This window comes from Mobula birostris, chromosome 21 (assembly GCF_030028105.1).
Source record: "Mobula birostris isolate sMobBir1 chromosome 21, sMobBir1.hap1, whole genome shotgun sequence".
In the NCBI taxonomy this organism is placed as follows: Eukaryota; Metazoa; Chordata; class Chondrichthyes; order Myliobatiformes; family Myliobatidae; genus Mobula; species Mobula birostris.
In genome coordinates, this window is record NC_092390.1 from 20131933 (window position 1) to 20147639 (window position 15707).

The 15707-nt window shown below is 42.9% G+C and overlaps 1 protein-coding gene across 3 annotated transcripts in view; it reads right to left on the reverse strand.

The window, feature by feature from the left end:
- Positions 1-15707, reverse strand: part of rufy2 (RUN and FYVE domain containing 2) — a 70468-nt gene that overhangs the window by 3655 nt on the left and 51106 nt on the right. The window contains exons 13-16 of one of the 3 annotated variants that reach the window (XR_011882690.1): positions 10818-10937; positions 5074-5203; positions 2151-2343; positions 1963-2011 (exon numbers count right to left, since the gene is read on the reverse strand). Coding sequence is in view for 2 of the 3 variants with exons in the window: in XM_072239126.1 (XP_072095227.1) it covers positions 1963-2011; positions 2249-2343; positions 5074-5203; positions 10818-10937 (394 nt within the window). In the remaining variant the exon portion in view is untranslated. Of the gene's footprint in view, positions 1-1962; positions 2012-2150; positions 2344-5073; positions 5204-10817; positions 10938-15707 lie in introns of those variants that run through there. The other 2 variants (XM_072239126.1, XM_072239127.1) reach the window with 2 other exon arrangements.

Here is a 15707-nt window from a genome sequence, read left to right on the forward strand (position 1 = left end):
TAGAGGGCTGGGGGTTCAGATTAATGGATCATTGGGATTGTCACTGGGGAAGGTACGACCTGTACAAAAAGGACAGGATTACACCTGAACCTGATGCGGACTAATATCTTGGGAGCAGATTTGCTAGAGTTGTTGGAGGGGGTTTAAATTAATTTGGCAGAGAGAAGGGAACTGGACTGACAGTGCTGAGGATGAGGTAGTGTGTTTTGAGACTGCTGGCAAGGAGAGGCTAATAACAGAGCAAAATTTAAAAACTCATAAAGGAGAAGATGGAATATGAAGGTAAGCTAACCAATAATATTAAAGAGGATACCAAATGTTTCTCTGATACATAATGCTGGAGAGGTAGTAATGGGGGGGGGACAAGGAAATGGCAGATAAACTGAATTAAGTATTTTGCATCAGTCTTCACTGTGGAAGACACTAGCAGTATGCAGGAAGTTCTATTCTGTGTGGGGGTAGAAGTGTAAGTTCTTGGAAACTGAAAGATCTGAAGGTAGATAAGTCACCTTGACCAGATGCTATACACGTTACTGTTCTGAAAAGTGGCTGAAGAGACTGTGGAGGCCTTAGTAATGATCTTTTACAAATCAATTGATTCTGGTATGGTTCCAGAGATATGGAAAATTACAAATGTCACTCCACTTTTCAAGAATGAAGAGAGGCAGAAGAAAGGAAATTATAGCCCAGTTAGTCTGACTTCACTGGTTGGGAAAATGTTGGAATTGATTGTTAAAGATGAGGTTTTGGGGGAACTTGGAGGCACATGATAAAATGGGCCAAAGTCAACATGGTTTCCTTAAGGGGAAATCTTGCCTGACAAATCAGTTGGAATTAGTTGAGGAAATAACGAGCAGTATAGACAAAGGAGAATTGGTGTATGTTCTGTACTTGGATTTTCAGAAGGATTTTCAAGGTATCACACATGAATTTGCTTAGCACTGGCTGATTGGCAGGAGGCAAAACTTGGGCATAAAAGTAGCCATTTCTAATTGGCTGCTGATGACTAGTGGTGTTCTGCAGGATTGATGTTGGGACCATACTTTTTACATTGTATATCAATGATTTGGATGATGGAACTGATGGCTTTGTGGCCAGGTTTGTAGATGATACAAGGATAGGTGGAGGGGTTAAGTAGTGTTAAGGAAGCAAGGAGGCTACAAAAGACTTAGACAGATTAGTAGAATGGGTGAAGTGGCAGGTGGAATACAGTAAGTATATGGCCATGCAATTTGCACCAATTAGAGCAGGAGAGAGTAATACAGTGGCAGCAAGCCTGAACAGGGATCTTGACAGGATGAAAGCCTGGGTAGACGACTGGAATATCACCTTTGAGTCTACTAACTGCAAGGTGATGGTGATGTCTAGGAAGAGGAATCCATCTAACCCCGATCTGTATTTTGGGAACTGCAAGCTGGATTTAAAGAAGGAGCTAGTAATCCTTGGTGTTAATATTGACAGCAAGTTGGTGTGGGATAAACACCTTTCCACTATTTCAAACAAGGCTGGACAAAGGCTTGAAGCACTGCAGAAAGTAGCATCCAAACTAGACAGAGGGCAGAGCCACGGTTTACAAAGCCCAGGTACAAAGTATCATGGAGTATGCCTGCTTATCATGGATGAATGCCTCACAGAGTGTCCTCAGCCAGCCTGATTCCATTCAAAGAAAAGCCCTCAGGATTACAGGTGTAGATGAAGCCACAGGGAGTGTAGGGTGGTGTGAAGGCAAATACGATAAAGGCACTTAAGAGGCACATGAGCGATATAGACATTATGTAGGTGGAAGGGATTCGTTTTCTTATGCATCTTGATTACTAGTTTAATTAGTTTGGCAGAACTGTGAGCCACAGAGCCTGTTCATGTGCTACACTGTTCTATATGCAAGGAATATAACTTTATAAAGCAGCACATCATGACTACCAACCAAAATGATGACATACACTAGTATTCTTTATAAGTTACCTGCAAGGCCTTGTTAGCTTCTTTAATGGTCTCGATTTTGAGCTTTGACCTATGTGAAAAGATTGAGTCCCAAAGTAAACATTACAAATTGATTGTACCCAGATAAATTGTTAAATACAACCCACAGCACCATCGCAGCCCTCCCACCACTTCTCCCTCCATCTACAACATGCATGCATATCACCTGCCTACAATGAATGCTGTTGATGGGTCTGGGGGTAGGTAGTGGGGACAAGTGTACCAATGATCCAACAGCAAGATTAATGAGACGAGGGGGGTGATTTACTCGCTGAGTTTGTAGCCCAGCTCCTGCAGTGCCTGCTCCTGGTCACTGCAAATCCTCTGAAGCTGTCCATTCTCTTCTTGTAATCCGAGGAATTCCTAGGAAGCACATAATGAACAGATAGATCAGGCTGAAATGACTCTGGGATGTTATTTACCTGTCACATCTTTACAAAGATCTTTTTACTCTCTTTGAGAACACTAGAAAATACAGAGAACCTGATAGGGGCACTCCTTCACACAGGGGGATAATGGAGAATGGACTTATGAACGTCACACACTGGCCTTCAGTTTAACTCCATGCTGTTCCAGAATCCACACCAACATGGTAATGTTAAATGAGAGAAAATGGTAACACTGGAGGTTGCAGTGGGTAATGCACTGATCCTTCAGGTAGCAGCTAGAACATGAACTAGGACCTCATTCGCTGCTGTGGCCATTAATTTGGCCCTGTTGGCCGTGGTTAGAGAACAACCACAGGCTCTATAGCTGGCAGATCCTGAGGCTACACAGCAGTCGTGAACCCATATTAGCTTTAACTTCATCAATGCCATCTTACTGTTTGAATGTACAATTCAAAATTTACTTGCAAGTAGCAAGTTATCGTTCCACAAGTTGAAACTCATCTGTAAGTATTTTCATTCCTAAACTTGAGGTGGTTTCAAAACACAGGCATTCTCACAAGGATACAACAGCAGACGGCAGACAGGAGACAAGACAGTGAATGATGCAAGAAGCTGGGAGGTGATAGGTGGAAATGACAAAGAGCTGAAGGCAACACACATCAAAGTTGCTGGTGAACACATCGCTGAAGGCGATGAATCCTGACAGGAGAGGACATTAGAGCATGGAATAATGGGAAGGAGATGGGGAGGGGAACCAGTGGGAGGAATGTGTGGTTGAGGGATGGATAGGAAAATAGTCAGGGGAGGAAGAAGTGAAGACCAGGTAACTGTAGGAGTCAATGCATTTATAGACTACTGGCAGGACCTTTTGCTGGTTCTAACTCGTGGACTTTCCCAACAGCACAGTGGAGGTACCAGATTGGCTGGTACCTCCACTATAGCAATTAGGGATGGGATTGCCAGTGAGCACCAGAAAAAGGAGTAAGACAGAATCTGACCAGAAGCCAGAGGGAATCAGGGAGGACTGATCCTGGATTACAGCAACAGCAAGGAAAGCCAAGATTAGAAGAATGTTAATACGGAAAGAAAAGACAGAGCATGTGATAAAGCAATCCAGAGAGTAAAAACAAACAGAATTTTATTAAGAGAATTCTGAAGAATAAAGAATTCTAAAGGTACTTTAAGTAGTTAACAAAACAAGCGCTGTTTGTATAGCCAGTGAGTCTGTGGAATTAAAATAGAAAGCAGATGAAATAAACAGGGAGGAGGAAAATCAGTAACAATACAATCACGAGGCAATGGAACAGAGAAACTAGAAGAGTGCAGCGAACAATCTCCAGGTCCTGATGAATTTCATCCCTAGTTTTAAAAGGAAGAGTGACAGAGATCATTGATGGATTGGTTTAATTATCCAATATTTCCTAGATTTGGAAAGGTTCCATTAGATCTGAAAATAACAAATGAAGCATTCTAAAAGGGAGGGAGTCAGCAGGAAATTACAGGCCAATTTGCTTAACATCTGTCACAGGGAAAATGTTAGAAGCAGTTATTAAAGACAAAGACATCATATTTGACCAATTTCTAGGAGAAGGTAATGTGTTGTGGATAAAAATGAACAAAATGACATATCATAAGATACCAAATGAAAATTACTATGGAAAGTAAAAGCTTATAGTGTGGGAGGCAAGATAAAATATTAAAGGATTAGTTTTATTTGTCAATGCATGTCGAACCATACAGTGAAATGCGTTAACTGCGTCAATGACCAACACAGACTGAGATACTCTGGGGGCAGCCCGTGAGCGTTGCCATATTGGTGTAGATGATTACACCAATCTAACCATCCAGTGCTCAGATGCAATGAAAAACTTACTTGCAGCAGATTCACAGGCACATTGTGCCAGCTACACAATGTTCAATAGGAAGAGCATTAAGTATATAAACTGATCCAAGAAAACACAATTAGAACACAAAAAAGTCCACTGTAGCACAAAGTGGCCAAAGTGTTACTATACTGTGACAGGCAGAGGGAGAGAGGAGAAAGAGCGGACACAGAGTGAGAACAAGAAAGTGGCAAGGATGGGGTGGAATGGAGGGGGGAGGGTGGCAGGTGGATATTAAGAAGGAGTGATTGATACAAAAAATAGAGGAATGAGGCAGGAAATATAAATGAGAGAGCCACTGAGGTGAGTCAGGGTGAGAAAGAAAGAGAGACACAGAGATGGCTACGCAAAGATGAGAGTACACAGACAGACAGGAATAGGAAGAGTGACACACAAAAATAGACGGGAAAGTGAGGGAGAGATAGGCAGATAGGAAATAAATAGAAGGGACGAGGGTGAGAGCAAAAGAGGGAGAAAATGGTCATAAGTGATACAGAGATGGAGAATGCAGGAGGGAGTGTGAGTTGAGGTTGAATGGGTACACAAGGGAGTGAGGGAGACACAAGAGAGATTCCCAGAGGTTGTAACAATAAACTGAAATATCATCTAACAGTAAGAAAAATACTAGGAGACATGGATACACCAGCAATATATCAACTGTAGACTAACCAACATATGCAAGACATGGCAATCAATAACATGAGAAAATGGCTTGGACAGAGGAATTGTCAATGTCAAAGCCCTGCTTTCAATCTCACACTGCCGGATAATTGTTGACTTTGGGACACCAAACATGGGAGTGAAACCTGTGTTTCCGGTACCTTCTTCAGGGCGCTGAGTTGCTGGGTTTGTGCTCTCAGTTCCGAGATGGTGTTCCTCTCTCGTTTCAGGTCATTCTGTAACGCTCTTCTCCACTCCTTCTCAATCTTCAAATCAGTTTCCAGTTGGATCCTGTTAGTTCACAAATCATCCGTTTGCATCAAACAGACCTACATCTGCACAAGCACAATACAAGGGGGCCACGGTAGAGTGGCAGATAGCGCAACACCACTACAACTTGGCAGTTCAGAGTTCAATCCTGGCATCCGCTGTATTTATTATGGGGAACAAGGAAATGGCAGACGAGTTGAACAGGTACTTTAGATCTGTCTTCACTAGGGAAGACACAAACAATCTCCCAGATATAATAGTGGCCAAAGGACCTAGGGTAATGGATGAACTGAAGGAAATTTATATTAGGCAGGAAATGGTGTTGGATAGACTGTTGGGTCTGAAGGCTGCTAAGTCCCTGGGACCTGATGGTCTGCATCCTCGGATACTTAAGGAGGTGGCTTTAGAAATCGTGGATACATTGGCAATCATTTTCCAATGTTCTGTACATTCAGGATCAGTTCCTGTGGATTGGAGGGTGGCTAATGTTGTTCCTCTCTTCAAGAAGGGGGGAAGAGAGAAAACAGGGAATTATAGACCGGTTAGCCTGATGTCGGTGGTGGGAAAGATGCTGGAGTCAATTATAAAAGATGAAATTACGACACATCTGGATAGCAGAAACAGGATCGGTCCGAGTCAGCATGGATTTACGAAGGGGAAATCGTGCTTGACTAATCTTCTGGAATTTTTTGAGGATGTAACTATGAAAATGGACAAGGGAGAGCCAGTGGATGTAGTGTACCTGGACTTTCAGAAAGCCTTTGATAATAGGAGATTAGTGGGCAAAATTAGGGCACATGGTATTGGGGGCAGAGTAATGACATGGACTGAAAATTGGCTGGCTGACAGAAAACAAAGAGTAGCAATTAATGGGTCCCTTTCGGAATGGCAGGTGGTGACCAGTGGGGTACCGCAGGGTTCAATGCTGGGACCGCAGCTGTTTACAATATATATTAATGATTTAGATGAGGGAATTAAAAGTAACATTAGCAAATTTGCAGATGACACAAAGCTGGGTGGCAGTGTGAAATGTGAGGAGGATGTTATGAGAATGCAGGGTGACTTGGACAGGCTGGGTGAGTGGGCAGATGCATGGCAGATGCAGTTTAATGTGGATAAATGTGAGGTTATCCACTTTGGTGGTAAAAACAGGAAGGCAGATTATTATCTAAATGGAGTCAAGTTAGGAAAAGGGGAAGTACAATGAGATCTAGGTGTTCTTGTACATCAGTCACTGAAAGCAAGCATGCAAGTACAGCAGGCTGTGAAGAAAGATAATGGCATGCTGGCCTTCATAACAAGGGGAATTGAGTACAAAAGCAAAGAGGTCCTTCTGCAGTTGTACAGAGCCCTGGTGAGACCACACCTGGAGTACTGTGTGCAGTTTTGGTCTCCAAATTTGAGGAAGGACATTCTTGCTATTGAGGGAGTGCAACGTAGGTTCACGAGGTTAATTCCCGGGATGGCGGGACTGTCATATGTCGAAAGATTGGAGCCACTGGGCTTGTATACTCTGGAATTTAGAAGGCTGAGAGGGGATCTTATTGAAACATATAAAGTTATTAAGGGATTGGACACGCTGGAGGCAGGAAGCATGTTCCCGCTGATGGGTGAGTCCAGAACCAGAGGCCACAGTTTAAGAATAAGGGGTAGGCCATTTAGAACAGAGTTGAGGAAAAACTTTTTCACCCAGAGAGTGGTTCTGTGGAATGCTCTGCCCCAGAAGGCAGTGGAGGCCAAGTCTCTGGATGCTTTCAAGAAAGAGATGGATAGAGCTCTTAAAGATAGCAGAATCAAAGGTTATGGGGATAAGGCAGGAACTGGATACTGAATGTGGATGATCAGCCATGATCACAGTGAATGGCAGGGCTGAATGGCCTACTCCTGCACCTATTGTCTATTGTAAGGACTTTGTATGCTGTCCCTGTGGATGGTCCCCAGCCCACAGACGTTTTGTAGGGTAACTGGTCATTGTAAATTGTTCCATGATTAGGCTGGGGTTAAATCGGGGTTGCTGGATGGCACAGCTCAAAGGGACTGTTCTGCATGCATTTCTAAATAAAATAAAATACAACTAATATTTAAATCCTGTTCAGTTTAACCCTAGGAGGATTTTGGTTACACAAAACAAAGTTTGCATTCAAAAGGGTTAACTCCCAGGAACACACAAAATGTGGGAATAGTGATCCAAACAATTTACTTCAGTGTCTGACAAAAGACCCATCAAACTGAACACCTCTGAAAATGAGCACATCTGACGGGATGTGAACAGGGGAGGTTGTAATGAAACAGTCATTAAATGTGTGCCATGAGGGGCTTTACAGAAAATATCACAAATTGTCCGTCTCAAATAAATAAGGTCTTGACCAATCAGAGTTTTGAAGGTTTAGCTCAGAGCTGGTAGAGGTTAGCTCCACACTCCCTGAATTTAATCTCCAATGGCAACAAGGCAGTCTTGTGCATTGCAGGCTGAAGTATAAACATACGGCTGAAGAGTAAAAGCTAGTACAATTCAATAACCACCAGCTTGTTTATCTTGTTTAGAAAAGATATTACACCTGGAAATTAATTTGTTTTACAGGTAAAACTATATTACATGAGACAGCCTGGGGAAGGGTGGGACATGGAAACAGTGAGACCCTCAACACGGCCAGAGTCCAGTTGTTATACTTGTTGGAAGGGTGTGAGAGAGAGCGCGAGAGTGTGTGCAACAGGCAGAGAGAGAGAGCAAAGAGTAGAGGCAGGAGACAGACTGAGGGCAAGGCAGATTGTAAAGCACAGAAATAAAATGAACCACAACTAAAGTGGTGGTCATGATACAGGCAAAAGTTTAGTAATGACACTTTTAAGAGAGAAACAATGAGAACAAGAGCAGAAGGGAGAGTGAGATAGGGTGACACACTAGAGAGAATGAGATGCGAAACAAGGAATTCCAATAGGTCTACTAGAAAGGCTAGAGAAGATACAGCGAAGTAAACAAATGGAAGGCAAAGCAACACCCACACAAAGTGCTGGAAGGGGATGGGCAGGTAAACGAGATCATCTCCCTCTGGTACTCCTCCCCCTTCCCTTTCTTCCATGGCCTTTTGTCCTCTCATGTCAGATTTCCCCCCTTCTCCAGCCCTTTATCTCTTTCACCAATCAACTTCCCAGCTCTTTACTTCACCTCCTCTTCCGGTTTATAGACAATAGGTGCAGGAGTAGGCCATTCAGCCCTTTGAGCCAGCACCACCATTCACTGTGATCATGGCTGATCATCCACAATCAGTACCCTGTTCCTGCCTTCTCCCCATATCCCTTCACTCCGCTATCTTTAAGAGCTCTATTTATTGAAAGAATTCTTTATTGAAAAAACTCTTTATTGAAAGAATCCAGAGAATTGGCCTCCACTGCCTTCTGAGGCAGAGCATTCCACAGAATCACAACCCTCTGTGTGAAAAAGTTTTTCCTCAACTCCGTTTTAAATGGTCTACCCCTTATTCTTAAACTGTGGCCTCTGGTTCTGGACTCCCCCAAAATCGGGAACATGTTTCCTGCCTCTAGTGTGTCCAATCCCTTATTAATCTTGTATGTTTCAATCAGATCCCCTCTCATCCTTCTAAATTCCAGTGCATACAACCCCAGTCGCTCCAATCTTTCAACATATGACAGTCCCGCCATCCCGGAAATTAACCTTGTGAACCTACGCTGCACTCCTTCAATAGCAAGAATGTCCTTCCTCAAATTTGGAGACCAAAACTGTACACAATATTCCAGGTGTGGTCTCACCAGGGCCCTGTACAGCTGCAGAAGGACCTCTTTGCTCCTATACTCAATTCCCCTTGTTATGAAGGCCAGCATGCCATTAGCTTTCTTCACTGCCTGCTGTACCTGCATGCTTGCTTTCAGTGACTGATGAACAAGGACACCTAGATTTCGTTGTACTTCCCCTTTTCCCAACTTGACACCATTCAGATAGTAATCTGCCTTCCTGTTCTTGCCACCAAAGTGGATAACCTCACATTTATCCACATTAAACTGCACCTGCCCACTCACCCAATCTGTCTAAGTCACCCTGCATTCTCATAACATCCTCCTCACATTTCACACTGCCACCCAGCTTTGTGTCATCTGCAAATTTGCTAATGTTACTTTTAATCCCCTCATCTAAATCATTAATGTATATTGTAAATAGCTGTGATCCCAGCACCGAGCCTTGCGGTACCCCACTAGTCACTGCCTGCCATTCTGAAAAGGATCCATTAATCCCTACTCTTTGTTTCCTGTCTGCCAACCAATTTTCTATCCATGTTAGTACCCTACCCCCAATACCATTTGCTCTAATTTTGCCCACTAATCTCTTGTGTGGGACTTTATCAAAGGCTTTCTGAAAGTCCAGGTACACTACATCCACTGGCTTTCCCATGTCCATTTTCATAGTCACATTCTCAAAAAATTCCTGAAGATTAGTAAAGCATGATTTCCCCTTTGTAAATCCATGCTGACTCGGATCTATCCTGCCACTGCTATCCAAATATGCAGCTATTTCATCTTTTATAATTGATTCCAGCATCTTCCCCACCACTGATGTCAGACTAACTGGTCTATAATTGCCTGTTTTCTCTCTCCCCCTTTTCTTGAAAAGTGGGATAACATTAACTACCCTCCAATCTGCAGGAACTGATCTTGAATCTATAGAACATTGGAAAATGATTACCAATGCGTCCACGATTTCTAGAGCCACCTCCTTAAGTACCCTGGGATGCAGACCATCAGGCCCTGGGGATTTATCAATCTTCAGTCCCATCAGTTTACTCAACACCACTTTGTGCCTGATGCAAATTTCCTTCAGTTCCTCTGTTACCCTAGGTCCTCTGGCCACTATTACATCTGGGAGATTGTTTGTGTCTTCCCTAGTGAAGACAGATCCAAAGTACCTGTTCAGCTTGTCTGCCATTTCCTTGTTCCCCATAATAATTTCACCCGTTTCTGTCTTCAAGGGCCCAATTTTGATCTTAACTAATTTTTTCCTCTTCACATACCTAAAGAAGCTTCTACTATCCTCCTTTATATTTTTGGCTAGTTTACCTTCGTACCTCATCTTCCTCCCCCCCACCCCTTACTCTGACTTCTCATCTCTTTTTTCCAGCCCTGATGAAAGGTCCTCAGCCCAAAACATTGGCTATTTGCTCTTTTCCACAGACGCTGTCTGGGCTGCTGAGTTCCTCCAGCATTCTGTGTGTGCTGCTTTGGATTTCCAGCATCTGCAGATTTTCTCTTGTTTGAAATGGAAGGCAAATCTAGACAGACAACTGAACAGGGTGTGATGTTAAAGAGAAGGGACCCATCAGACAGAGGGTTGACTGTGAGAAAAAAAAATGTGTGTGGGGTGGGAATGAGCGCAGGGAAAAGGGAGGGAGGGAGGAGAGACAGAAAATGGCAAACAGAAATGAGAAGTGTGAGGGTAGCAAGACACAGGTAAAAGAGGAAGGTGAAGGGCCAGAGGAAAGGCTGAGAGAAGACAGTACAGGTTGGAGATCATGGCAATGTTTGAAAGGATTGTGCAGGAAGCACATTATTAAGTGCATTTATCTCAGAGTGCTGGATCTGAACGCCATTCTACTTCCGTTCTCCCCGTATATACAGAAATACTTACAGTTGTTGCTCCTTCTGGTCACTCTCTCGTTGCAGTGTCTCCACCTTGCTGCCCAGTTCATGCCGGCACTCGTAGCTTCCCTTCTCTGCCGTCTCCTGATCTCGTTCCGCTTGTTGCAATCTGGTGCAAGTTAAATCAACTCTGGATAAAGCCTAGGCTTTGACAGGGATGCAGGGTGGAAAACAGACCAAAAAAAAAAAAAAAGCAAATAACAGGATACAAACATCAGCAAATTAAACTGGAGGAAGGGAAGAAAGAGGAATGGATGCAAAGATGCAGGGAAAGGGATGGTGGAGAAATAAAAGACAGATTGTCTGCTGGAAAAGGAAATTTAATCAGATGAAAAACTCAGGAAGCAAAATACAGTCGTTGCAGACCAAATATCAAGCAGATAAATAGGCAACCAAAAAAAAAACATTCTGCTGAGGGTTTTGAGGAGCTGGAATCTAAAACAGCAAGCAAAACCAAATACTTCTACCTAGGTTTCTACCCAAGATGTATGCAAACCGGTATGGGGTCAAAGGGAAATGTAGGACCCAAAGACGTGCATAGAAGAGCCAGAGAGTCCAGCACAGAAACAGGTCCTTTGGCCCGTCAGTCCATGCCCAATTGTTATTCTGCCCAGGCCCATCAGCCTGCACATGGAGTATAATTCTCCAGACTTGCCCGCATTTTTATTAAAGGTTCAGACTGAACTTGCATTTAAGAGAAACTTGGGAGTGAGAGGTTTCAATTGATGGGACGCTCACACCAGTACTGGGAAAGTGAAAGACCACACTCACTGGGAAGACCTTTACTTGGATGTAGCTGGGGCTAACGTCCTGGCAAAACAAACAACTACCAAACAAAATGCGTCAGTGTGACTGGGCAGAAGGCAAAGTCAGAGGAGAGGAAAAAGGGACTGGGTAAGTTAAGAAATGTTCTGTTAAAAACCACTGTAACAGTACAGTTCATGTATTGCAGAGTGTAACAGGAAGAGATAGAGCATATAATGATGTCAGCAAGGAGACGAAGGAAGTAAAAGTGGATGGCATCAGCATTAAAGGTTCTTCCTCTGAATTCACAGATCATTTGGAACCAACGATAATATAGAGATAAATGGTATAACCATGGCTGGGAAATTAAAACTCTGCGTCTCTGACACTCAACAAGGAGACAGAGTGTGATTAGAAACATTTCAGAATGAGGAATGATCTTGCCTTAGAAATTTTTTAAAAAATTGATTGCGATATGAAATAATACATCCAGCAGAGACAGCGGCTTTTAGCTCCCCTTTCTCTACCAGCCATTAGAAAGAATAAACAAAAAATAAAACTCATAACAAAGGTAATGTAATTCCAGAGGCAATTTTAATCCTAAATTTGCCATATCAAATTGACAGAGGAAGTCATGACAACAGATCCATCAAAAGAATTCAAGTTAGCTTCCGACAATACACAGGCTATTTTGTCACAGGTAATTATTGAGCTCACTACAAAGGAAGCTTTATGACAGAGTGATCACAGCATGGAAGAACCTCTCATTCAGTTTGAGAGCAATTAACATTAGTCCAAAGGTAGGATCTTGAAATCAAATATATTCATTTACAATGAAGTGAGAGGAGAGCTAGCTGAAGTGAACAGGGAAATAGCATTGAATAGCAGTGTCAGATAGCAATACCACTTTGCATACTATTTGCGAGGGGGGATGGTGGATAGTTACTCAGGAAAAAAGTTACAGCAGCAACCAGTTCAGTGGCACATGACTGGCTCCGTTTTACAGAAGTTCAGAGCTAAGTCCAGGCAAGCAATAGCGACAGGTGACTTTAGTCAGGGCCAAAGACAGACGTTTCTGTGTCTAAGAGCTGGACTCTAGGATGGCATGTTCCCTCACGGTTGCCAGGTCAAGGATATCTCTGAGCGGGCAGAGAACATTGCAAAATGGCAGGGTGAGCAGCCACAGGTTGTGGCCCATGTGGTACCAATGATATACAGTAGGTACAAAGAGGGGTAAGATTCTGCAATGAAACCTAGGAAGTTAGAACAAGTTCTATGTTGTGCTTTAGGAGGAAAGTAGGGCAGTTAGAGTTGCAATCTCAGGATCATTTCCCATGCCACAGGCTAAGTGAGGCAAGAAATACGGAGACTCGATGTGTGGCTAAGAAGCTGGTGCAGGGGGAAGGGCTTGTTGGACTCTCTTCCAGGGCAGGTCGGACCTGTACAAGGAGGACAGATCACACCTAACTGGGGGAGGACCAATATCCTCACTGGGAGATTTGCTATTGCCGTTTGAGTGTTTAAACTAGCACGACAGGGGATTGGAACCGCAGTAGCAGGTTAGCAGTTGGAGGGATTGAGGGAAAGTTAGAAGTTAGAACAAGCGGATGATGCAAAATTAGAGGGGCGTTGCTGATAGTGAAGAAGGTTACTGTAGATTATGAAGGATTTTGATCAGTTAGGGAAATGGGTTGAGGATCGGCAAATAGATTTCAATGCAGATTAGCGTGAGGTGATGTTTTTTGGAAAGTCAAACCAGCGTAGGACTTAGACAGAGACTGGTAGGGCACTAGGGAGTGCAACGGTATAAAGGGACTTTCGGAGTACAAGTGTATAGAAAGCAACTTTACAGGTAAACGTGATTGTGAAAGAAGCAGATAGCACAGCAGCCTTCATGTCAAGGCACTGAGTATCGGAGCAGGGACATTATGTTGCAGATGGCAAGGCCATACTCACTACTGTGTGCGTTTAATTAGCTGACTAACTCATACATCTTTCCAACGTGGGAGGAAACTGGAGCACCCAGAAGCCCATGTAGTCATGGGGAGAATGTACAAATACCTTACAGACAGTGTTTGAACTGAACCCAGGTCTGTGGTGCTGTAAAGCAACTTGTCAAAGACCTTCTAAAAATCTAAGCAGCCAACATCAACTAATTCTCCTTTGTCTATCCTGCTTGTTGTTTCTTCAAAGAATTCCAACAGATTTGTCAGGCAAGATTTTCCTTTGAGGAAACCATGCTGACTACTGCCTACTTTATCATGTGCCTCCAAGTACCCTGGGACCTCATCCTTAATAATCGACTCCAATATCTTCCGAACCATGAGGTCAAACACTAACTGGCCTATAGTTTCCTTTCTTCTACTTCTTTTCCTTCTTGAGGAGCGGAGTGACATTTGCAATTTTCCAATCTTCAGGAACCATCCCAGAATCTAGTGATTCTTGAAAGATCATTACTGATGTATTCACAATCTCTTCAGCCACAAGGGTATACACAACCTGGTCCTGGTGACTTATCTACCTTCAGACCTTTCAGTTTCCCAAGAACCTTCTCTCTAGTAATGGTAGCTTCACACACTTTATGACCGCTAACACTGGAACTTCCGCCATACTGCTAATGTCTTCCACTGTGAAGACTGATGTAAAATACTTAATCAGTTCATCTGGCATTTCCTTGTCCCCCATTACTACCTCTCCAGCATCATTTTTCAGCGGTCCAATATCCACTCTCGCCTCTCTTTTACACTTCATGTATCTGAAGAACACTTTTGGCATTGTTAATATTACTTGCTAGTTTACTTTCATATTCCACCTTTACCTTCTTATTGATGATTTTAGTTGCCTTCTGTTGGTATTTTAAAACTTCCCAATCCTCTACTTCCCACTAATTTTTGCTCTATTATATTCCCTCTGTTTGGCTTTTATGTTGGCTCTGACTTGTCAGCCATGGTTGTGTCATCTTGCCTTTAGAATACATCTTCCTCTCTTGGACGCATATATATCCTGTGCCTTCCGAATTGCTTCCAGACATTCCAGCCATTGCTGCTTTGCCAGTGTTCTTTTCCAATCAATTCTGGCCAACTCCTCTCTCATGCCTCTGTAATTCCCTTTACTTCACTGTAATATTGATACATCTGACTTCAGCTTCTCCTTCTCAAATTTTAGGATGAATCTGATCATATTATGATCATTTTCCCCCAAGGGTTCTTTCACCTTAAGTTCTCTAATCAATTCCGGTTCATTTCACAACACCCAATCCAGAACAGCTGATCCCCTTGTGGGCTCAACAATGAGCTGCTCTAAAATGCCATCTCATAGGCACTCTAGAAACTCCCCCCTGTTGGAATCCAGCACCAACCTGATTTTTCCAATCTACCAGCATATTGAAATCCTCCATGACTATTGTAACATTGCCCTTTTGCCATGCATTTTCTATCTTCCGTTGTAATTTGTAGACCACATCCTTACTACTGTTTGGGGTCTCTATACAACTCCATCAGGGTCTTTTTATCCTTGCAGTTCCTTAGCTCTATCCACAGTTATTCAACACTTTCTGACCCTACGTCACCTCTCTCTAATGATTTGATTTGATCTTTTGCCAACAGAGCAACGCCACCCCCTGCCTGTCCTTCCCATAGAATGTGTACACTTGGACATGAAGCTCCCAGCTACAATCTTTCAGCCATGATTCCGTTTTGCCTACAACATCATACCTGCCAATCTGCAACTGTGCTACAAGTTCATCGACCTTATTCTGTATACTGCACACATTCAAATACAACCTCTTCAGACCTGTATTCACCCTTTTCAATTTTGTCTGCCTATATATTTATATTAATAACAGTGCATTGCATTTAAGCTTACTGATGATACAAACTAGAAGAGCAAGTTGTGAAGAGCACACACGATGTTGCAGGGATATTGACAGTGTGCAAAAGATAGCAGATGGAAAATAATGTGAGCTTTAGTGGAAAGAACAGAAAAGATCATCGACATTGTGTGAAAATGTTGGTGTTCAGATAGCTCCAACTCACACATGAAGAAAAATAACAAAAGCAGCCAGGAAGGTAAATATAATACTAGCTTTTATTACAAAACAGAGTACAGATATTGGCAAGTCCTGCAAAAACTGAAT